The 24,878-nt window shown below is 32.4% G+C and overlaps 2 protein-coding genes and 1 long non-coding RNA gene across 4 annotated transcripts; all 3 read left to right on the plus strand.

Moving 5' to 3' along the window:
- Positions 1 to 1,220: 1,220 nt before the first annotated feature.
- On the plus strand, positions 1,221 to 2,811 carry LOC110811652 (uncharacterized). Its single transcript, XR_002539177.2, has 2 exons — positions 1,221 to 1,445; positions 2,233 to 2,811. It is a non-coding gene; the product is annotated as an uncharacterized LOC110811652 (long non-coding RNA).
- Positions 2,812 to 8,740: 5,929 nt separating this feature from the next.
- On the plus strand, positions 8,741 to 11,902 carry LOC110811594 (elongation factor P (EF-P) family protein). Of its 2 annotated transcripts, none has more exons than XM_088222160.1 (7): positions 8,741 to 9,197; positions 9,316 to 9,393; positions 9,742 to 9,848; positions 10,397 to 10,474; positions 10,915 to 11,016; positions 11,222 to 11,303; positions 11,463 to 11,902. In XM_088222160.1, exons 1-7 carry the CDS (start codon positions 9,047 to 9,049, stop codon positions 11,699 to 11,701), a joined length of 837 nt encoding a protein of 278 aa, XP_088078286.1. In that variant the 5' UTR covers positions 8,741 to 9,046; the 3' UTR covers positions 11,702 to 11,902. The 2 variants fall into 2 exon arrangements, with proteins under 2 accessions (XP_088078286.1, XP_021893824.1); XM_022038132.2 differs by having other exon boundaries at positions 11,636 to 11,902.
- Positions 11,903 to 16,493: 4,591 nt separating this feature from the next.
- LOC148253487 (uncharacterized) lies at positions 16,494 to 23,010 on the plus strand. The gene is made up of 4 exons (XM_088222904.1): positions 16,494 to 17,012; positions 17,140 to 17,680; positions 20,787 to 20,908; positions 22,209 to 23,010. Exons 1-4 carry the CDS (start codon positions 16,884 to 16,886, stop codon positions 22,659 to 22,661), a joined length of 1,245 nt encoding a protein of 414 aa, XP_088079030.1. The 5' UTR covers positions 16,494 to 16,883; the 3' UTR covers positions 22,662 to 23,010.
- Positions 23,011 to 24,878: the final 1,868 nt, after the last annotated feature.

Raw genomic sequence — 24,878 nt, forward strand, 5'->3', positions numbered from 1 at the left:
GTAAAACAGCTAGAAGAAGAAATTCTCAAGGCTAAGTCAAATAAGTATTTATTTGTAGGATATAAAATTTTTTTGGATATTACTTTTATAAACCAATAGGAGGAAAATGCTTCTATCTTTAAACATCAATCATTTATAAATGAATGGTTCATTATAGATGGGAACAATTGGAGTATAGTTGATGAATTTCAAGAGAATGCAAAAACATCTATTCTTGTATGGAGTCTACCCATGATACAGATTACTCAATCTCAATTAAAGCATATAAATATTTTATTGAATAAGGCCATTCAGAGAAGATGAGAACTTAACGACTTACCTTGAGACAATAATAAATATCAACTCAAAAAAATGGCAAGAGATAATAGAATCTAAAATAGAGTTCACTCTTCCAATCAAGTTTAAATTTTAGTACATTCACCTAAAATAGTTTGACCCATAGTGTATAAGTGAGTTTATAAGAAAAAATAAAAGCAGAAACAAACGTGTGGAAACTTACAAGGCAAAATTAGGTAAAAAATTACGTTAGAGACAATCAGTTGATTATGAGAAAATTTTCATGCCACTAGCCTATTAATAATAATATTTTAACAAATCAATCATATGAGATATACATAAAAAAACTGATATAATAATCGGTAGATTCAAAAATGTTATAACTTATATCCTAATAATAAAGACATTTTTTTAGTTTTATAATTATATTGTAAACTATATAGTTGTTTAAAGTTACAAATAATAAATACAAGAAAGATAAGGAAAGATGAGATCGTAAAAATGATACTTATTTTTTATAAACATACTTTATGAAATCCTTAATCATAATATCAAATATAATATTTTTATAAACATACTTTATAAAATCCTTAATCATAATATCAAATATAATATAGATGTTATTAAATTCGGAAAGACTAGTACATAATAATATTATTTGGTATGTAAGGCTTTATATGTTTAACAAAGAAAACACTAACTTTCTGTAAGTGAGCTGATGAAATATAAATGAAAATGATAAAAGAGTCAATAAAAACATTATAGTTAAATTTATTTAAAATTATATTTTTATTATACTATTTTTAAATGTAAAATAAAAAATCAATCTATTAAAATAATGAACTTCCATTTTATCACATCAATACATAGAGTTCTTTTTGTAACATCCCAAGAAAAAAAAAAACAAGGAAATAAGAAATTGAGGGTCCAGATCTCATCCCGTAATGGACGGCTATGATTTAATTTTACCCACTATATAAATGGCACTGTTTGTACACCCAAAAAACCCTCAGAGAGAGAGAGAGGCTGCCGATGGATGGAGAGGGAACAAAATAAAAAGAAATTCGGGAAGAGAGGAGTGCAACCAAGCAGAGAAGCGAGTTGGCTGAGAGGAACTAAAAAGAGGAAGAGAGTCCACTCGATTTATTTCTGTCTCGCGAATCCGAGAGGTAAGTTCATTTCAGCCCCCTTTTGACCTGAATTTGAATTACAACGTATGTAAATTCATTTAATCACATTAGGAGGATTTGAAATGGAGTCTCTGGAGACAGATGGAAGCAGGCTGTAAGGAAACTTAACAATAAATGTAAAATGCATATATGTGTACTGGTATGTATTACATTGTCCGGATTTCACTGTGGCTGTTGGCGAATGGTAGGCTGAGGGAGAGGGCTCGGGTGAGGCTAATATATGAAGGTTCTGAGTGTAAAACTGGGCGGAGTTAACCAAAATTTGGGAGTGAATTTCTGAAGTGTGTAGTAGCCAGGGAAGGGAAAAGTTGGTAATAGACAGAGAGAGCACCGAATGAGAGATGAGTATCACAGAGAGGGATAGAAAGAGATCCTAAGTAGGCATAAGCATGAAAACATTTTGATAATTGATACAGATGAGAAACTTACTGGATGATAGGTTAGTTGGGACGATTTTGAGGTGAGTTGAAGTACTTTCAGGTGAACCATACATTTCAATGACTAAAAACCAGTGAATGAGGGTGAGGACAGAATAGTAATAATGACCAATGGGCATGAAAAGAGTAGAATATGGAGTCGTAATTGGCAGGGATGGTAGTGTGGGATAATGAGGACGCTGGTGACAGAAGATAGAGAGTAAATATTAATCAATATTAAACTGAGGCTAATTCACATTTTTCTGTATGTTGTTTCTTATTGTGTGGTGTGTGTGTGGCCTGTGCTGGCCGGAGTGATAGGAACCAGCTGACTAACGCTCAATCAGCAGGGTGGACCGGATAACAGAGGGTCCGAAGGGGAGTGAATATCCCGGATATGTTCTGTATATGAGGCCAGAGTTGTGACCGAGAAAGAGAAGGGCGGAAGGGTCATGTCTGGCATGTAGAATGCAAGCCGTGTGTGTGTGTGTGTGGCCCTAGTGGTCGGTGTTTGTGCGTTATTTGCTGGTGTGAACAGTACAGGTAGAGAAATGGGTCGGTGGAGCAGAATGTGAAATCCGATAGAAAATTAGTTAAAATAAGAGAGAGATGAGGGATAATCATGAAAACAAAACATGGAGTTATGAATGAGTGAAATAAGTAACTGTGTTGGGTGATTCAGTTGACAAATATATATTGTTTTAATGTTTTTCAGTTGCTAGATAAGAGTTGTTGTATGTATATGAAAGAGATGAGGGGAGCTCATGGAAATAAAAGTAGCGATTCTAATAAGTTAAATAGGTATCTATATTGAATGGTTTAGTGGATATGTATACACTGTGTTAATGTTTTTGTTCATCTGCTGGACAAGAATAACTGCATGTATATAAACTTCAGCATGTATGTGAAAGAATAGTGTTGGGAAGCAACTTAGTTCTGCAAATGGATGAACATGTAAGTAAGTTGAATGCTGGTTATTCTGTTTAAATTGTACAATATGTTATGGAAATTGTAAAGTCTTGATAATGGCTTGAAGAAACTTGTAAGATGAGTATAAGAAGAAAATTCAGGTAAGTGTTTTGAGTTGAGGAAAACACCCACTAGGGTGGATGAGTTTCTGCATTGTAAAAGAGATTCTGGTTGCTTGAGGTGTTGACTTGAACTTACTGAGCGTTTTATGCTCATCCCATTATCTAATGTTGTTTTTCCAGGTGAAGTAAAATAGGAAGAGGATCCTGGTCTAGTCAACATTGCTCTAGAAGCATAAAGAAAAAGAAACTAAAGTTTTTGTGGGAGTGAAGTGTGATAGAGGTATTTAGGAACTTAAACATAGTGCAGCTGGAATAGAAAAATAAAGAGAGGTAGAAAAAGGGTATATCTTTAGTAGCAGAAACTGAACATGATACAATTGTATGAACATTTTTGGATTTGCCTTATTATGTTTCTCAGTTACATTTTCCTGATATGAATTAATATAAGTATTCATACACCGATATTCAGGTCGGGTCGTTACACTTTTGGCTTAGATACAATTTTTGTCTTTAAGCTATTTTTTTAGTTCGATTTAATTTCTTTCCTAATTTTGTGTCAAAATTAATCTATATATTTTTTAAAAAGTTTAAATTATTCTATATATGTCAGTAATTATTGGATAATTAAACTTGATTTAATTAATATTGGAAATTAAAACTTCAATTAATTAACAATAAAAAGAGGTAAATGTGAAACTACAACAATAAATAGAGAAAATGAAGGACAACAATAAAGAAAGTGAAGGTAAAACGATAACCTTTCTGTTTGTATAATAAGTTTAGGCAAAAGAGAAAATACAGATAAGTGTGAGGAAAAGAAAAATGTTGGAGACGTGAGGTGAAAAAAATTAAATGAGAATTATTAGTTTCAACAAGCTAATACATAACGAGTTTAGGGAATGAGATTTTATCTTGTGAGTGTTGTAAGATTTATGTTTTTTATATTAATAAAATTTTGAGTGTTTGTTTGATTATGAATTTATTCTCTAAGCAATTATAACGAAATTAAATTGTCAATATATGGTATTAAAGCGTAAGGTTTGATTAATATGGCTTTTAGTTTAATTTGAGAAGTAATGGTTATGACGAAATTTTAGATAATGGTTTTGCTAAAAAGGAAAAATCGTCAGCAGCAGGTTTACAAGACTTGGTTCGTAATCATTCATTAAATGAGAAAGTTTTATTTTTAATTTGTTAGTCTGTGGAGTTGTCGGTTCTAGAAAAAATATTACATACCAAAACAATAAAAGAGACTTAGAATATTTTACTTAAAACATATGAAGGTACATATCCAGTCAAACGAACACAACTGCAAAAATTGAAAAGGTAGTTCAAGCTAATGGAGCAATATAAAGATGAAAGTATTCATGATTATTTTTTACAAATTGAGAAGTTAATAAATGAGATGAAAACTAATGGAGATCAAATAAATAAGAGAAATGTCATGGAGAAGATCTTACGTACATTGTCAAGTCGATTTGACTATTGATAACAACTATTGAAGGGTCCAAAAACTTAGACACCATGACCCTTAATGATTTATAAGCTTCATTACAATCACGAGAGATGTGGATGTGTGAAAGGTCTCCAAGCACAATAGAACAAACTTTAAAGGCTAAATTAAATTTAAAAGATGAGACACCTAGATCATAACATAATCAAAGTGGCTCAAATCTTAGAGGCAGAGGAGGAGGAAATTTCATAACGACTTCAAGACAAAGAGCAACAGAGAATGAATCTTTTCAAGATAAGTATCGCATCCAATGTCATAAATGCAAAAAATATGGTCATTATCAATTAGAGTCTAGTAGAGAATGTTATGTAAAGAGATCAGGACATAGAGAAAATTAAGTTAGGGTAGCCCAAAATGATAGTATAGAAACTTTATTGATGACAGCTCATGATAGTAATGGAAGTAACAATAGTCAATGGTTATTAGACTCAGATTATAGCAATCACTTGAGTGGAAATAAGGAAGTATTCTCTGAGTTAGATGAGTCATTTCATTTTTCGGTGAAACTAAGCGACAACCATGAAGTCTCAATTTTAGGAAAAGAAAAAATTACCATTAAACTAAACAATGGGTCTATATATTATATTTCTGAAATTTATTATTTTCCTATTATCTGTCAAAACTTGTTAAGCGTGGGACAACTAGTAGAAAAAGGTTATGACTTATGTTTCAACAAATACGGATGCACTGTAAGTAACACAAAGAAAGGAATGATCTTGAAGACAAAGATATTATCCAACCATTTATTTCCAACGCAGATCAATTATGGTAATGCTTATAACTGTAATTCTGTAAGTATCGATGATAATTGACTATGGTATATTCAGCTCGGGCAATTGAATTTTGGGAGCATCAAATTTCTTGCAAATAAAGAGTGGGTTTCAGACTTACTAACTATTCAAGTTCCTAGCCAACTTTGTGAGTATTGTGTCTTAGGCAAGAAGCATAGAGATACATTCCCTACAAAGCAGGCATGGAGAGCCAAAAACCCACTTGAGCTTGTGCATTCAAACTTATGTTATGTGAATATTCCTTTTACTGGAGATAACAAGTACTTCATTACTTTCATTGATGATTTTAGTAGAAAGGTATGGGTATATTTTTTGAAGCATAAATCAGATGCATGTAGAAGTTTCTATATTAAAAGACAAAGTCGTTATTCTCTCAAAATTTTAAGAACTGATAGAGGCACGTAATATATTGCTTGTGATGATTTCTTTGGAAACTATGGAATTAAACATCAGTTAATGGCTAAATATACTCCTCAACAAAACGAAGTGGTAGAAAGAAAAAACAAAACTATTATGGACATGGTGAGAATCATGATGCATTGTAAGAAGTTACTGAAGAGTTTTTGGGCAGAAGTGGTTACTCATGTAGTTTATATTTTGAATAGATGTCCTGTTAAAAGTATTCGTGATAAAACACCACAAGAAGTATGAAGCGGACAAAAGCTTAATTTAAGCCATATGAGGGTGTTTGGTTGTATCGCTTATTCACATGTACTTGATGAGTTAAGAAAGAAACTTGATGATAAAGCAGACAAATGCATCTTCATTAGTTATAGCATGGAAACAAAGGGCTATAAGCTATACAACCCAAAGACCCAAAAGGTAATCATTAGCTGTGATGTTACTTTTGATGAAGATGGAGTATGGGAATGGTCCGAAGAAGAAAAAAGATCATTATCAATTCCAGTGTTCATAAATAATGAAATAAAAACAAGTAATCGCACTGGTGAGCATTCGTCGCCTTCAATTTCTGAAGAATCATCTAGTGTCGCTCTAGAAGCTTAATCTCCTCTTGTACTAAGACGTTCACAACGAGATCATCGTCCATCTATCTATTTAAAGGATTATGAAATTAGTGATGATCCTGATAATGATGGAGATATTGTTCATTATGCTTTTTTTGCATATTGTGATCCAATAGTGTTCGAAGAAGTATCTAATGATGATCGGTGGATTAAAGCAATGGATGAAGAAATTTTTGCTATTGAGAAGAATAATATATGGGAATTAACTACTGTACCGAATGGAAAGAAGCCAATTGGACTCAAATGGGCATACAAAACAAAGTACAAGCCTAATGGAGAATTGGAATAGTTTAAAATAAGGCTAGTTGCAAAAGGATACAAACAAAAGTCAGGTATTGATTACTTTAAAGTATTTGCTCCTATTGCTAGATTGGATACTGTGCGTATGATTATTTCACTTGCTACCCAAATTGTTGGAAAATATATCAAATGGATGTGAAGTCAACATTTTTAAATGGTGTACTCGAAAAAGAAGTGTACATTAAACAACTACCTGGTTATGAAAAGAAATGCAAAGAAGATAAATTTTATCAGTTGAAAAAGACTTTTTTTGGGCTTAAACAAACGCTAAGGGCATGATACACTCGTATTGACAACTATTTTCTTGATTATGGTTTCCAAAAGTGTCCGTACAAACATACTCTATATATTAAGACAAACAAGACTGGAGATATTGTTGTTGTTTACCTTTATGTAGATGATTTGATCTTCACCGGTAATAATTCAAGACATTTATCAGAATTCAGGGAGGATATGATTGCCCACTTTGAGATGACAGATATGAGGTAAATGTCTTACTTTCTTGTTATTGAGGTCAATCAAACAGATACATGTATATTCATTTCTCAAAAGAAATATGCAGGAGATATCTCGAAGAAATTTAAAATGGAAACATGCAAACCAATACTAACACTAGTGGAAGAAAGGTTAAAGCTTATAAAAGACGGAAGCACTAATGTAGTTGATGCAACAAATTTTAGGAGACTTATTTAGAAGCTTGAGGTACTTAACAGCAACTGGACCTGACATTGTTTATGGAGTTGGTATTGTAAGCAGATTTATGGAATCACCAAGACAGTCTCATTGGCAAGTTGCAAAGAGAATATTGAGATATATTGAAGGAACGCTTGATGATGACATTCTTTATTCAACCACTAACAAGATAGAATTAATTGGGTATACAGACAGTGATTGGGCAGATGATACGAAAGAAAGAAAAAGTACTTCAAGTTATGTATTTAATCTTACTTCAAGTGCATTTTCTTAATCCTTTAAAAAACAACAGGTAGGAGCGCTTTCAACAACAGAAATAGAGTATATAGCAGCTGCAAATTGCGCTGCTCAAACAATTTAGCTGCAAAGGATGCTTAATGAGTTGGAACATCGGCAAGATGGTCCAACAACAATCTATTGTGATAATCAATCAACTATTGCTTTAATAAAGAATGCAGTGTTTCATGGTCGTAGGAAGCACATCGATATCAAACATAATTACAACCGTGACTTAGTGAAAGATAAAGAGATTGTGATTGAGTACTGTGCATCTGAAAATTAAATTGTAGATATTTTCACAAAGCCACTCAAAGCATATATATTTATTAAGTTAAAGAAGATGTTGAGATTAGTTAAATCAAGTTTAAGGGAGGATGTTGGATGCTTAAACTTGATTTAATTAATGCTAGAAATTAAAACTTTAATTAATTAACAATAAAGAGAGGCAAAAGTGAAGCGTCAACAATAAAGAGAGGAAATAAATGACAATAATAAAGAAAATGAAAGGCAAAACGACAACTTTTCTACTTATATAAATAGATGTAGGCAAAAGAGAAAATAAAGACAACTGTGAGGAAAAGAAAAATATTGGGGACGTGAGATGAAATAAATTAAATGAGAATTATTAGTTTCAACAAGCTAATACATAACAAATTTGATGTGTGAAATTTTATCTTTTGAGTATTGTAAAATTTATATTCTTTATATCAATAAAATTTTGATTGTTTATTTGATTATAAATTTATTCTTTATACAATTATAACAAAATTAAATTGCCAACAGTAATCATTAATACTACTAATGATTATGTTATGCGTCATTAAATTGAACACGGACATGATTTATTAATTTTTGACATGAGATATCGAATATTATCAGATGTAGCATTTGATATTACAAAAATTTTAAATAATATTTTAAAATAAATTAATTAAAATTAATCTTTTCTTTATTTTTCCCAATACTTTCTCTCATTTTTTCTTTCGTTCATTCTTCTTAAACACAAAAATAATAAGGTAAATCCCACTAAATCTCAAAAGTCGTAAAGAAAAAAAAACAATAATAACATAAATTATGAAAAAACGAAAATTAATTAACAAATAACAAAACACATAAATTAATTGTTCCCGGCTGCTGCTTCTCCGATCGAAGCACAACCACTCACGGCTCTACAAAACCCTGCGGCTCCTTCTCTATTGTTTGGTACGCCAATTTCCTGTCTTCATCTTTCTGCCATCTTCGATCAGCAGAAATGCTCTTGATGTTCACTTCTTTTTCTTCCTTTTTTATTTTAATTAGAAAAGAAGCAAAAATTCAATTTTTGTTGGGCCGGTCCGTCAATCCATAATCGGGTCAATTATGAAATTACAGCGGCCCGAATCAATCCATTAAAATTTCCTTATCTAAACAAATCAAGAAGACCAGAATTCTGACCCTCCAGATTTTGGGGGGTAAAATCATTCGGCGTTGGCGATTTCAGACATACCTTTTTCTTTCCTTTTCTTGGCATTTTTCTTCCTTCCCAAACTAGCATGGCGGGAACGGCCGCCTTCAGTGTTTCTCCGCGTCCTTCTTTCTTCTATCGTCCATTTTCAGCTGCATCACTTTTTCCTTCATCGTCTAAGCCGTGCATTCTTCCAGTGCTGTCTGTTCCCAGAATGCCCTTGCGTCCCAAATTTCCTGGTAATTTTCTGATACTCCGTCGTTTTAATTTGTCAAAAGCAATTTGACTTATATATTTTATGATGATTTACTATCTACAGAAATTTTTGTGCTAGACTTCTTTTGCATTTGATTGCAGGAATTTACGCATTGTCTAGCAACGATATTAAAGTGGGTACTAACATTGAAGTTGATGGAGCTCCGTGGCGTGTTTTGGGTATTTTCATCATCTTCTGGTTTAAAAGGTTCTATTAACTTTATATAGTAGAGATAGTAATTGCTATGTATGATTCTTTTTATTTAGCCTTAGGAGGGATGTGAAGCTGCAAAAGAGGATTTAGTAGATTTCTTGAAATATTTTTTTAGCTTTTGTGATTGCTAAATTGTTCCTGTTTCTGTTGGCTTCTACCCCAGCTATGGTTCCCAGTTTGCATTCTCTAATTGTTTGGTTGTATAGAGCTTAGTTAATGCTGTTCATGGGAAAGTAATACTTGTATTCTAATAAATGCCCTATTTAGACATCCAATTCTCAGCTCCTAAGTTTCTTTCTTGTTTGTCTTTCTAGAGTTTCTTCATGTGAAACCTGGGAAAGGGGCAGCATTTGTCAGGACAAAAATGCGTAATTACGTAACTGGGAACACGGTTGAGAAAACTTTCAGAGCTGGAAGTACGGTAATCTGCTTCTCAAATGCACAAAAAAAAAAGTGCTAAATTCTCGTTTAATTTAGTTTGCAATGGCCAGAATTCACAAGCAAGACAGACGTTGCATTTCTTTTTGGACTCTGTTTCTTTGGGAATTCCACTCAAACTGTGGCCATGAAGCTTTCGTGGAAGATAAATCCTGTGTTTATGACAATGAAAATGAGGACTTTGTAACATGATTGAAGATATATACCTGACAGTTCTTTTTGCTCAAAAAATCTAACAGTGACTCAATTCAAGCTTGACTAACCAACATTTCTACTTCTCAAATATATGCTTCGACCATGAACCCATAATAGCAGGAAATTAGGTAATTGAGTATATATATTTACTATTTGGCAGAAAGAGAATCTTCGGAAGAATTTTGTTTATTATTGATAACGGGTGATTTGGACAACCTCAAAATGATGGATCATGGATGCTTTTCTGCATTGGAAATGCTGCTTTACGAACCATTTTTAGCTCTTTTATGACTATAACGGCCTCTTCAATGCCTCAACATGCATGTCTTTTTGTAGATTGATGAAGCAGATGTCTTCAAGGAAACAAAGCAGTTTACATACAAAGATGGTTCCCAATTTGTCTTCATGGATTTGGTAAATTTCAAACCAATATAAGCTTCTAATGAAGGAATTTCTGTCTCTTGGATTTCCATTTATTTATGTAATATCACTCCCTCTCTCTCATTTTGACAGTCAGTGCATTTCAGATGTCCCAAAAACATGTAGATTTTGAAAAATGAAATTTTCGTCTAATATTTTCAAGTTATAATTCTTTTGTTTGTTTTTTAATCCAAATCATGCATGTATAAAAGTAAGAATTAGGAATTGATTTTCCTAACAGAAAAGTCTCTTATAATGGGCATCAAAATGGGACAGGGGGACTGAGTGAGTAATCAGGTATATAATTGCCAGTCAACCATTAGCTGTAGTATACATCGGAATAATTTCTGTTCCCAGGGTTTCGAGCAGATTCTGTTATAACAATATGTTGTTTTAATTACCATATCTTATTTATATGTTTTATTTGCACACAGACTACATATGAAGAAACTCGTCTTGGAGAGTTAGAGGTTGGAGACAAGACAAAGTGGCTGAAAGAAGGAATGGATTGCAATTTGCTGTTTTGGAACGGAAAGGTTGTTTTCAAGTTCTTATAATTGTTTTATAGTGTTTTCTGTCATTGACTTCTCAAAAGACTTGGGTTCTTAGGTGACTGACATATTTATAAACAGTGTTAAACGTTTATGTGAAAATTGAAGAAGCCTGAGTTTGTGTGGATGGTTATTAACTATTGTTCATTCTGGAGATATGCTTAGAATCTATTTTTTTATTTGCTTGCAGGTTATTGATTTTGAACTACCAATCACAGTACAGCTAACCGTGGTTGATGTTGATCCTGGCCTTAGAGGTGACACTGCTCAAGGTAATTTGTCTTTGTTTTTCATTAGAAGGTAAATTTTCTTTCATAAATGGCAAAAATGAAGAAAGATGAACTATGAAATCATATCATTTTTCTACGAAGTAACCTTTTTGATATTTCCTATCGATTCCGCTTGATATACAAAAATATAATTATATTTAGACAGATGGATAAGACTTAACCGGATCCATTATTCTGGGAAGAAACTGACTCTTGGATTCGATACTTGGGCTCCACAAGATCATGCTGCCTACTTCATTTTTATGACTGATAGTGCAAGGTTTTATGACTTATTTTCACATTACGTACCTTCTGAGAGTGAAATGTTGTGGCAGGAGGGTCAAAGCCAGCAACTCTTGACACTGGCGCGGTGGTTAATGTTCCACTATTTGTTAATATAGGGGATGAAATATTAGTAGATACAAGAACAGGTACATATATGAGCCGTGCATAAAGTTTTTGAGTTTGGAGAGTTGAAGGAAGGCTTTTGTTCTATTTTTGTCACTTGTCGTCCTTGATAGGAATGAACTTCCCAACTGTGGTATGCTATCCAACTGATATTTTACATAATCTGTCCTCTTAAATCCCACTATGTTTTCTCATATTTTTCTACTTCTACTTCTGCTGTGGAAGTTTGGTCAAATGATATAAAGGATGAATTCTTTTTGGTAAAAACAGAAGTTAGTTTTTTGCTCTTGATAAAAAATGAAAACTAGAAACTGGAAAATAACTTGTATTGGAGGAGAGGTAAGTAGTATTTTCAATAATTATATTTTTTATTTATTATAAATTATTTGAAAATTAATATGTATTCGGAATAAACTAAATTAAATAATTATATAAAAGCGAATAATATAAAATAATTTTAAAAAAATAATATTGTCTGAATAACTATTATGTTATTTTTCATCATTTTTAATACTTATTATTAATTTTATGACATAATTAATTAAATATTTATGTTAAAACCATTGTTTTTATTAATCATTATATTGTTTTTTTTTTTTTTTTTTTTTTTTTTTGAAAAAGAAAAAAAAAAATAGATTTTTTGTGCAAATGAAAAGTAAGAGAGCATTAAAAAAAAAAAATTTAAACTCAGAATGGTAGCGTGATTTTTGCTCTACTTATGTGTATTAGCTTTTGTGTGATATAAGGAAGAATGTAATAATGGCTCCTTTTCTTCCTCCAATGAAAGAAGAATCAGTCTTCAGATTATTAATTTGGAGTGAATTTTACATCTACAACTTTTTAAATTATGACTTTCTAAAATTTTCAGTATTAAAATTTTCCTTAAAAAAAAAAAAAAAAAAAATTACCCTCAAATACTAATAAAAACCCAATTGAATTCATATAAAATTTCTGAATTTTTAATTTTCATCATGAAGTTGCTAACAACTTCCCAGTCTCAATAATAATAAATTTACCAATACTGACAGCATTCTTGTGGATGAAGAATAGATGGTGTCTATTAATTACTGCTTTCACTTGGCCTTTTCAGTTTCCATGGAAGATGCCTCGTGAATAAAATTTACACACACACACACACACACATATATATATATATATATATAACATCTGTGCGTAGGAGAGGATATATACGTATACATATACACGGGTTGGTCGCATAATCAATAGATATGCAAGTGAAAGACATGAGATTGGGTGGTGCAAATGATGAGAAGAAGGCAAATGGGAAGGAAATAGAATCAGTTGAGAGGAGGTTCGGAGACGAGCAGAGCACATTGTTGGACCAGTTCGAGAGGTTGTCTGTGGAGGTTCAACTTAAACGAGCCATGCTGGGCCGGAGCCTCTCCGAGCCGAGCACCGCAAGCTCCTCCTACTTTCTCCAATCTCATCCGCCACCACCGTTGCAGTCGTTGTTCAAAGAGCGTCGTAGCTCTGGTCTCAACAAGCTCTTCAAAAGGCTCTTTCGACCATTTTTCCGTAGCAAAAAAGGTAATTCGAATGGAAGCAATTCCAACCAGCTTAATTCTGATCTTAAGAATTGGAAAGCTTTTAGTAGATCTATGCGGTTTTAAGTACTTTTCATATCAATCTCTGCATATTGAAATTAAATTTATATTTATTGCGCACACAGGTGATTAAAAGAAGTAGAATAAGTTGTAACTTTTAAATCACAAGTTACCATTTGCTCGTACCACTACAGGATTAAGTGATTTTTGTTCTTCTTTCTCTTTCTAAGTACTTGAGCATTTGTTCTCCTGTAAACATTCTCATACTATAAACAAATTATATGTATCTACACACACACACACACACACAAACACATGTATATAAATTATTTTTTGGGCATCATTACTGCAAAATGTGTAATTTATGTTTTTTTAGGTTAGCATGCTATCATTAAATGATGACAGAGAAATTATATTAGGGCAAAAAAACAGCAACCTCTTAATCAGATAATCCCAAATGATATTATAAGTATTTATATTTTTTATATATCGTTAAAAAAAATGTAAAAAAGAAATTAAGAAAAAATGAAAATAATATATATGTAGAAATAATCAATACTAATAATAGTCTCAAGAAAAGTAAACACAGAAAAAAAAGCTGAAACTAAACAAAAAATAATAAAACAGAAAATAAATTGATGTCATTGGTATAAAAATAACTTAGTAAATTTGTGCACTAAATTTGGCTCCATTAGTTACAAAAGACAACACTAATGCAAAAAATTCAAGTTCTTGTAAATCAATTTAAATTACTTACATACATATAATTTTGATAAAATAAAATTTTCTATTAAAAATTAATTCAAGTTCTTGTAATTTATTTTATCATCAATTTTCCAAGTTGTCTTATTTAATTGAATATTTGTGGAGTATCTTCAAATTATAATAAAAGTTAATTTTTCATATAAAATTTGATTTATTAAAAGGACAACATTATCATCTTTAATATCATAATAAATATTTATCCCAACAGAATGATGAGTGGGGAAAGGGGGCTGAAATTGTTGACTTCATCCGATTACACAAGTAAATCGTCACAACTTCATTCATGTCTTCCCCGTCACAACTTCAATCTACTTTCCTTCAATGTAGCAACAGTATCAGAATTAATCAGAACGATATCCGACGTTCAAAGCTGCTCGTTCCGAAATCCCAAGTCTTACCCATCAAACAAGCTAGTTTGAATCTTGACGTGAGAGTACAAAATCTCGTGGAGAAAATCAGAGCATCACCTTCAAAAGAGATGACTGATATTCTCAGAATCATTGAAAATGATACAGGGAAGACCAAATGTGTTCTAGATCGGGTCATTGAAATTGGGTATCACCCAGATGTTTCAACAATCACCGTTGTTATAAATTTACTGTGTAAAAAGGGTAAAGTGCAGAGAGCTTTTGAGGTTCTTGAGGTGATGGATAGAATTGGATGTAAACCCACAGTACAGATATACAACTGCTTGTTAAAAGGGTTGTGTTATGTTGGAAGAGTTGAAGAAGCATACGAAATGTTGATGAACATCAAGAAAGGTTTAGTCAAACCCGATATCTATACATACACAGTAGTAATGGATGGGTTTTGCAAAGTGGGTAGATCTAACGAGGCAGTGGAGTTGCTTCATGAAGCCATGGAGGTAGGATTAGAACCAAATGTCGTCACTTACAACACTCTGTTCACTGGGTATTGTAAGGAAGGGAGACCATTAAAGGGTTTTGGTGTTTTAAATCATATGAAGGAGAGAAATTGCAGGCCTGACTTTATTAGTTACAGCACCTTGCTAAATGGGTTGCTGAAATGGGGAGAAGTGAAGGCGGCATTGAAGATTTATGAAGAAATGGTGAGGATTGGGTTTGAAGTTGAGGAGATGATAGAGAACAGATTGCTGAGAAGATTGTGCAGAAAATCATGGGAGGAAAGAGAGCTGGTAGACGACGCCCACCAACTGTTTGATAAAATGATAGAGAAGAAAGTTTCTGTAATGGATCCTTGTACGAGGAGTATGTTGATTAGGGCTTTTTGCTTGGGAGGAAAGACGGAGGAAGCTTTGATTCATTTGAAGGAGATGATTGCAGAGGGTTTTACTCCCAGGACGATTACATTTAACAATGTGATTCAAGCATTGTGTTTGGAAGGGAAGGTTGAGGAGGCAATTAGTGTTTTAGTTTTCATGTATGAAGAACACAAAATCCCAAGTAGAACATCCTATGATTTCCTCATTAAAGAGTTGAACAGCCAAGGAGGTTTCACGGCTGCTTGTGTTGTCTATGCTGCTGCAATCAAACAACGTGTATTTATCCATATAAAACCTCAACAATCAAGTAATTAATATATGTTCAAAATGAATTTCTCTTTTGTCTTTAAGCACCAAGAGTGTCTTCGAGTAAGCTTTTCTATTGAACCGAGATCAAATGTTTATTTGGACAATGTAAGAGCAAACTCTCCAATATCAATCAATCTATTAGTGCATTTAGGATTTTAGTTGGATAATTTTAAAGGTTCATCTTCCTAAATTATTATTTAGAATTTTAACTCAATGATTTTAAGGGCATATTAAAGTATTACATTTAAGATTTTATTCTCAAGAGTGTGGTTAATAAGAATCGAACTCAATAATCAATACATATAAAACTATGCGTAATTTTATTGAAAAAATAAGTATGATTCTTTTTAATTATATTTAATAATAAAAACAAACAAACAAACAGTCGTTGTATTAAATATTTATCTACTTCTTTCTCTATTATCTTCGAGTTAGGTTTCAATATATTAAAATACGATCATACATCAACATAGTGTATTTAAAATTTTAGTTAGGTGATTTAAGAATATATTTTGTTATATTAACAATAGTGCATTTAGAATTTACTGTTAAAATATTAGGGACAAAAATGTAATCCAATAATCAATATAAGAAACATATATTTTATCAACTATACTAACAATCACATTTTCATACAAAATTAAAGATAAATAATTAATATAGTCAAATATTTCCTAATTATCTTGGAGTTAGGTCTTGATGCAATGAGACTAAACTCTTATTAACAATCTTAAAAGTGTATAATAATATCTAATCAGGTAACTTTAAACTAACAGTTTCTATTGTATTATAATAATTGTTTTCAATTAAATCAGGCCCAAATTGTGAGCCCATTAGGCCCAAAACTTAATCGTCTGGTCCATTCGCCCGCTTTGACAGGACACGAGACAAACAGCGCCGTACAGTCTTCCTCTGTGGAACAAGGCCTATGTCTATCCTCCCAATTTCCAATCAACCTCTATACGATTTCAAACATTGCAAGATATCTCAGACCTAAATTCTAATTTAATCTTCATTTTATTCTTCTTCGTCTTTGTATAATCCCATACATATCTTTTTCTTTTTTTTTTTTCTCATTTATTTGCGTGAATTATAAGCTTGAAAGTTTGTATGTTTTTTTTTTTTTTTTCTTTCTTTGTAATTGTTGCTTTTCATACGACGCCTGACAACAACTGATAATTTTTCTGGAGTATGACCTTGTCGATCCTGCTATTCGGATCCGGAGCCGGATCAGTTGACATGAACCTAATCTCCACAGGCTGAGAAGTCAAGTTTGCGGATCTCAATCAGGTTATGATGGAAAAAAATGGAGTCTGGGCAGTGTTTCTCACAGTCTTGTTTGTTGCAGATGTTGCCAATGCTTCCTTGTTTTATCGGAAGTTAGCAGAGGAAGCTCCAAAGAATAATTCTTCTTCAACGCCAGTAAGTATTTCCAGTTCTCGTCTTCTCCAAATAGAGCTGCTTGTTGTTTTGCTTTTGTCTGTTTGATGAATTAAATTTATCTTTATACAACTGAATTAAGTTAAAATATTATCCGTTTCTGCTTCAGGTTCCTCCATCTCCGAGTCCTATATCGGCCGGCAACAACTTGGATCCTAAAGCGACTGTTCATAATAAATCCAACGACCAAGATCCCAAAAAAGTTCCGGTCCCCGATAATAATTCAACTAAATTGGATCCAAGTCGGTCAAATACCACCGATTCTGCGACTCCAGCTCCTCAACATCAATCAGATAATACAAAAGGCTCCAGTAAAACTGACCCGGCAGTTCCACCTCACCAAAACCTAACGGATAATCAGAATGGGAACAATGAAAAAGGGTCAAGTAAAGCACCTCCTCAAGCCAAAAGAGACAATGGGTCGAGCAAAACGGACTCAGTGAGTCAACCTGCTCAACAAAAGAAGGGTTCGAGTAACAAGGATTCTGAAACTCCACCTCCTTCTAACACAAGGGATGACGGGATAAGCACTAAGAAGAATGATGATAAAATGAAGCCACAGATGGATAGTCTTCAAAACTGCTCTGGGATGCCTAACAGGTGCAGGGACGAGAAGAATTTGGTTGCCTGCATCCAAACCCCACAAAGTGGTAATTTTATATTGCTAATGCTAATGCGGATTTTCTTTTTTGACCCAATAATATTGTGTTTGTGATGAGTCTACTCTCTGGAGAAAACATGCTGCTATTGTAGAATAGTAATCTGAAGTTCTACATGCCCAAAAGTGTAAGCTTTTATTAACAGGGGCTTTCTTCATGTTATTACTGGAACTATTACCTATTGAAACTACTAGCAATGCAGTAAAATGTTAATCTTAAAGTAAAAATAAATATGTTTTCGAAGGGATATAGATTTCGCACTCCATTATATTTCTATTTTAGCATTATTACTTTAGGAGGAGAGAGAGATAAAGCTTGTGCACTCCAAATGGGGAAAAAGGAAAATGGTTGTGCAGGGTCTTACATTCCTTTGAGAGATAAGCTGCATGATTGCATGACTTGTGGCTGCAAGTGAATATATGTGCCAATTCTCAATACTTAGTAGATGGTAGCCTTCGCTTCCAGCTAGGTTGCAGTTATATGGAACACTTCTTTCACCTGAGACAAGTAGAAATTTCAATGTTCACCAAGTAGTCTTCATAGTTATGAAGCTAGGTAGTTTCAGGTGGGGGTCAATAAGAAGCATCTAAACTGTAGCCTTGTATATCCAGTTCATGCTGAAAATGTTACAATCTGATATTAGTTTGAAGCTGTTTGGCTTTGATCACTATTTAGTGTGAACCGTACTTGCTGTATATTTCAGGAGCTCTGTTTTGTACCATGGATATGTTCCCAACCATGCTGTAAATTCTGATAACTGTAATGGTACTACTGTCTGGCCCTTGAACTGGTCAGTCACCAGGGCTTGAATAGATTGATTGTGATTGGTGTAGACCATAGGTTCAATTCTGCCAGTCAAAAAGAGAGGCAAATGTAATAGATCCATATTAATGGGCTCGTTTTTTTACATTTCTTTTAAATTTTCTTCATGTGCTCAATAATTTGGATGTTCTTTTTAAATTAATCTTTTTATGTATCTTTGAATAATTATTGATGGATCATGATGGTAGTACTAGATTTTTTTTTTTAAATAAAAGTGAGAAATTTATATTAATGTGAGAGTGCGAAGGGGGGGAGGCAACCCATGTACAAGAGAAAGAAAAAGAATTTACAGATTTATGAGTATATCTACAATAGATCCAAAATCTTCTAAGCTATCTAGATTATGGCCAAGAATAGTTGATCGAAAGAAATGGAACCATCTATCCTTGATAGTGTCAAAATCAGTAACCTGGCCCTAAAAAATTCTGTTATTTCTTTCATTCCACATCACCCAAATAATGGAGAGTGGGATGAGTCTACGGCACCTATGTTTCGTTCTAATCCCCTCCCAAGCAAGAAATTCATCTTTGACAGATCCGGCAATGACCCAAGGGATGCCCAGAACATTATAGATCATTGACCAAAGCTTAAAAGAAATCGGGCACCAAGTAGTAAGTGATTGCAAATCTCAAAATTCTGCATGCACAGTGAACATCTGTTAGCCAAGCTTAGACCTCTCTTCATTAGATTATCTACAGTAAAAATTCTGCCTTGGCTGCCTTCCAGGCAAAAAAAGAGATTCTGGGAGGGGCTAGAGATTTCCATATCAATTTGGAAGGAAAATTGCGCAGGCCATCGTTCTGATCACCCACCAAAAATCTGTAAAAGGACTTAGTTGAGAAGACAGTGTTTTTGTTCAGGACCCAGCTAAGCCTGTCATCATTAGAGTTAAGGTGAATACTGGCCAGAAGCTGAAGGAGGTTCTCATACTCTTGCAACTCTCAATCTGGTAAATTCTTGGTCACCACCACATTCCAAGTGGAAGGATAATTGTCCCCATAAATATCCTTAATAAGAATATTTCTGTCCTTCGCAATGGCATAAATTAAAGTGAACCTCTAATGGTAGTAGTAGAATTAGGAGGGTATTAGGAGACTAGTTTAATTTTTTATAATATTAGTAGCATTAGTATTTCATTTTTATGCTTTAGATACTTTTTAGTTTCTGGAAGATTTCCTAATTATAATCAGACTACAACAAAATTGAGATGGTGTATTTTTTATCTTTTTTCTTCTTTTTTGTCAAGATGAACTTTTAAGCTACAAAATTTTAAATTTTTTTACTTGGTTGATACTTAATAAACAATATCTTATAAACTCTTGAAAAAGATATTCTTTGAAAGCTGTTGAGAGGTACCTTTTCTTTTTAAGTTTATTTTAGAGAGCTTAAACTCTCTAAAAACACTTTTATTAGCCAAGGAAAAGAACCAAATAACCCTTAACAGTTTTAAGAATTCTATTTCTGTATCCCTAATTACACAATATTTCCCATTCTTCTTTTTAGATGTGTTATTTTTTGTCATGTTAACAGAACTGACAACTTATAAATTATATTTTTACGGAATATATAAATTAGGTAATAAAGCTTACAAGTTTTTGTTACTCAAATACTTTAACAAGTTTTTATTAAAAAAATTGTATCATCTTGTACACCAAAGACTTATAAGCTCCTAGTTTTTAAGGTGAGTCAAACACCCCCTGGAGCACTATAAATACCTCTATAGCATTACTAAAAATATTTGAAGAAAGTATTTTAAGGATTTTCTCAATATCTTGATTGTTTGATGTAATCAACTCTTAAGCATGATGCTTAAGTAGGTATGGCATCTAAAGTATGTTATTATAAATGAGAATTGATCTTAAGTCCTATATCACTTATACGTTGAATCTTAAAACTGTAAACCTTAAGTTAAAGTTTGTGGAGAAATGAAACTATTTGTTTTAGAGATTTTGGTCTCTGGAACGTGGTCACTAGGAGAAATTAGGTCGAGATTTTGAAATGTGTTATAAAGATAATAACACTGATTTGTGACCAAGCAATTGATTTTTACTAATTTTTAGTAGCTCCTAATCTCCATTGAAAAATGCATTTCTCTGCTTTTTTTGTGACTATTTGTAGTAAACCTGCTTGGAATTCTTTTATTCTTTTTCTACTTCTTTATGTATCTCTCATATTATATCAAGTGATCAATGCTATAAGACAACTTCTTTACCACTATGTCATATAATATTGATTAGTAAAGTTCATCAGATATCTAAGTACTTTTCTTTAGCAGGTTCTACAGTACGTATGGTTCTAATCCAGAATGAAGGGGACACTCCCTTGAAAGTGAACATTGTGGTCCCTGCTATCAAAAAATATTTGGAGCTAGAAATACCAAAACACCATACTGAAAGGGTATGAATCCTCTTTCTGCTTCCTTTCTAAAATTTTGAGTTTAAACTGTAGAATATCGCTATCTTCATACCATCACTTCCTTACTAAGAAAGATGAACCCCAACCAACCCCCAATCCACCCCTGTCTAGAGAAGAAAAAGGAACTTGAAGTTTTTTCTTTAGTGATTACAAAAACACCAGACTGAAAGCATATGGATCCTCCTGCTTCCTTGTGCTTCTTTTCTAAAGTTGAAGTTTAAACTGTAGAATTTTAGGGTCCCTATGGATGGATCTTGTTATGGGTCTATGGACATAGAAATCAGTAGGAAGAGAAGGAATTCTTTTTAGATTTTCTACCTTAACCTATTTTTGATTTAAATTAGGGGCTTGATAGAATGAGAGAACCTTTTGATCTCTAGAATAAGAAAGTCCTCTACTTAATTGTCTTCTCCATACATAGTCTGTCTCAAGAAGACAGCCTTCTTTTAACAATTTATTTCTGGAATTAAATTTCCAGAATCACCCTAACTACCCCTTATCTTGATAAGACTTTTTCTCCCAGATTACAGTCCCATCCTACAGCTACTCACACAATGCATATTTTAACACTTACACAATATTTTGTACATAATACAGCCTACCATGATTAATGTCTAATTACACATAATTTTATTTTTTGTTCCTCTTGTATAGACCCTTTCAAAAGGAACTAGTTTGATGTTCCTAGCAAGAATATTGTTATTCATCATACCATTGCTACCCTTATTAAGAAAGATGAACACCAATCCCAGTCACCCCTGACTAAAGAATGAAAAAATCTTTAAGTTTTTTCTTTTCTTAATTAAATATCTTATGAGCGTTGGCATTGCAAGAGCATGGTGTTATCTTTCAGCACAATTTCAGATTTTTCTGCTATGTTTTCAATTGCAGCCAGCTTGAATAAAATTGTTATATAATATGTCCAAAGAATGATTACCCGAAAAGTTATTTTTTAAGTATTCACCAGAAACCATGACCAAGATAAGAAAAAGGGAAAGGTAGGTGAACATCTTCTGATACCAGATATTGGCTGAAATCAGATTTTCTTTATCTCATCGTAATTGTTAGGTTAATGACTGGAAGCCTTTGTTTAATTTTATGTTTCTGACTGGGTTGAAGATCCTGTATCGTAGATTCTATTTTTTGTTTTGCATTTCCTTTGAATTGTATTTAATTTCAGAATCATGAATGATGCAGAAATAGAATTTTTGTTTACCGCTGCAGATGGTGGTCAGAAGTCTTCTTATAAACAGAATTCTCATTTTTCTTTGCATATTCTCAGGTAAATACCTCTTTGGTTGGTGATAAAGGCAATAAACTAATAATAAACGCCGGACACGGAGATTGTGTGCTTCACATCAATGCTCTTGTCTCCGAAGGAAACTATTTTCTTCGGCTTCCTTCTTATGAGAAGTTGGTCACTCCAATCAACGGCGCCTACTTCTTGATTTTCACAGTTGTAGTTTTTGGCGGGACGTGGGCTTGCTGCAAATTTGGTAAGAGGAGACGACAGGAAGGGGTTCCATATCAGGAGCTAGAAATGGGATTACCAGATTCTTTTTTAGCTAATGACTTGGAAACAGCGGAAGGTTGGGATCAGGGCTGGGATGATGATTGGAACGAGGAAAACGCTGTTAAATCACTGGGGGGACAGCACGCAAGGAACATATCTGCAAACGGTTTGTCTTCTAGGTCTTCCAACAGAGATGGCTGGGAAAATGACTGGGATGATTGAGATTTTTGTTGCCGGAGATGAAGATATACACAGATCTGTGAATTTTATGAGCAAAGCAAAGGAATAGTCAAACGGAAACAGAGAATAGGAGATGTCACAAATAAACTGTAAATTCTTTTGGTCACAATTGATGATTTGAGAGTAGTAGTTTTCACGCCATGAAAATGTTCATAAGTTCAGTGTAGTACAGATTTATGCCTCTGCAATCTGTGTCACGTTTTCTTTTTTCTAACAACCATCTTTAATTTCTTCATCAGAATGCTTTGTATTTTTGTTATTACTCAAATCTTTTTTGTACCTATTATTTTGAATTTAGTGGGTGGTGGATAAATTAATAGTAACTTCAACACTTGCACCTCAAATATATATATATATATATATATATATATTTTTTCTTAACCTTGTAAGTATATATATTTGGTGTATGTATTTTCAGAAAACGATTCAAATCAATCCATCTAGGTAACATTTCTATAGTCTCTGTGTCTTGGGATCATATCATATTTCTAATTTTATTTAAAATTGGTTAAGTTCTTATATTTCCATCATTCAACTGTCTTCTACTTCAAAGAAACTTTTGAGGTTAGATTTGTTTGTGAATGGTTCTCTTTAGATTTTGTATCATTGTTTTCCTTTTCTCAAAAGAAGTTATTTCTAATTGTTTTCCACACAATTTTTCATCCTTTTTTTTTTTTTTTTTAATTTAATAATTAGATTTATTCATCAAATATTACATGGGTAAATTTTTTTCTAAATTCAATAATTACTAGTTTAATAACTTTTAAATTGAAACTACTAACATTCAAAATCTCAAAATCGAATAGTTGATATTATAATTGTAAATGACAATCTAAAATCTTACAGTGTTTAAAAGTTTATTCGATTAAAATTATTAATTGATATGTATTTTAGTACTATTCACACTGCTGAAACAACAATATTTTGACATAAAATTATTAGTTATTAAAAATTCAAACTCAAGTTATTGGTAATAATAATTTGAACTTTTATATAGAGTTTGATAATTATATATTTTTTTTCGAAGTAAACTCAAGTATGACTATATATATTTTAAAATCAGTAGATTAACTAATAAAATATGGATTTATTATGTCTAAAACTTAAAAAATTTAAAGTGCACAAGTAATACTTTTGGGGAAAGGTAAGTAAATACGAGCTTGGATTTTAGTACGTACCTTAATCATTGTTGAAGATGTAATAAAAGAACAATTGAATTGTTCATGAGAAGAGAAGAAAATCATGGTGGTAGAGCATTTTATTCTTTAAACATCAAATATTAATCAAAAATTCCCAACTGGGCTCCTGAATGGATCATTCACAAAACAGATAAAAAGTCCATTTGAAACATTTTATATGCTGCTGCAATTTCTTTTGGATCAGTACATCTTTCTCCTAAATGCTAAATGGGCTCTTAGCTCATCCTTTTTATTATTTAAATACATATTGTATCAATTTTATGGTTTAACAAAAGGGTATTTAAATTAGATTTAATAGTTCAAATTGGTGACTTTTTATGATAATTTTGTAAAAAAATTTGGAATTTTTTAATAAACATTATAGTAAAAAAAGATATACACACATATATATATATATAATTTGGGGTAGAAAATAGTATAATGGAAAGTGAAAAGGGCAGATGGTAGGTGGCTGGCAGAAAGAAGTGGAAGTGGAGAGTTGTATGATTTTGTCTGTGAATAAAGTGAAGGAGGGAAGAGATCTCAATTTTATTCTTCTTGTTTTTAACTCTTCACTTCCCATTTTTCAAGCATCCTCCTCAATCTTACTTCCTGTTGGATGCATGAATCTTTTTAACCTTTTTTTTTTTCCCCTAAAAATTTCAAATCTTTATTTTTTTTTTTCATAATTATTATTTTTAAATAAAAATTCATATATTTCATTAATTATATAATATCAATACTATAAATATAAAATAAAAAAAATAATCAACTATTCAATCAAAAATTAACTGATTCGAAGAATCGTTTGAATTAGTAAAAATTTTGTTTTACGAAAATAATTTTAAGAATGCACAATATAATTAGAATTTGATATGGGAAAGATTTTTAAATATTGTGTGAGTCACAAGGCAAAAAAAAAAAGCAAAGGAAAACATTAAAGAAAGAAAGTAGAAATGGGTGAGACAATGCATGATTGTGAAGCACTAAAAATAATAGGATTGAAAAAGTAGGGTTTAGT

This window comes from Carica papaya, chromosome 6 (assembly GCF_054855325.1).
Source record: "Carica papaya isolate Zhongbai chromosome 6, ASM5485532v1, whole genome shotgun sequence".
Lineage (NCBI taxonomy): Eukaryota > Viridiplantae > Streptophyta > Magnoliopsida > Brassicales > Caricaceae > Carica > Carica papaya.

Coding starts and splice junctions, on each gene's coding strand:
- LOC110811594 (XM_088222160.1), top strand. CDS start 9,047: ATGGCGGGAACGGCCGCCTTCAGTGTTTCTCCGCGTCCTTCTTTCTTC. Junction 11,017..11,221: donor TGCTGTTTTGGAACGGAAAG/GTTGTTTTCAAG, acceptor ATTTGCTTGCAG/GTTATTGATTTTGAACTACC. Junction 11,304..11,462: donor TAGAGGTGACACTGCTCAAG/GTAATTTGTCTT, acceptor AATTATATTTAG/ACAGATGGATAAGACTTAAC.
- LOC148253487 (XM_088222904.1), top strand. CDS start 16,884: ATGATGGAAAAAAATGGAGTCTGGGCAGTGTTTCTCACAGTCTTGTTT. Junction 17,013..17,139: donor ATAATTCTTCTTCAACGCCA/GTAAGTATTTCC, acceptor TTTCTGCTTCAG/GTTCCTCCATCTCCGAGTCC. Junction 17,681..20,786: donor CATCCAAACCCCACAAAGTG/GTAATTTTATAT, acceptor TTTCTTTAGCAG/GTTCTACAGTACGTATGGTT.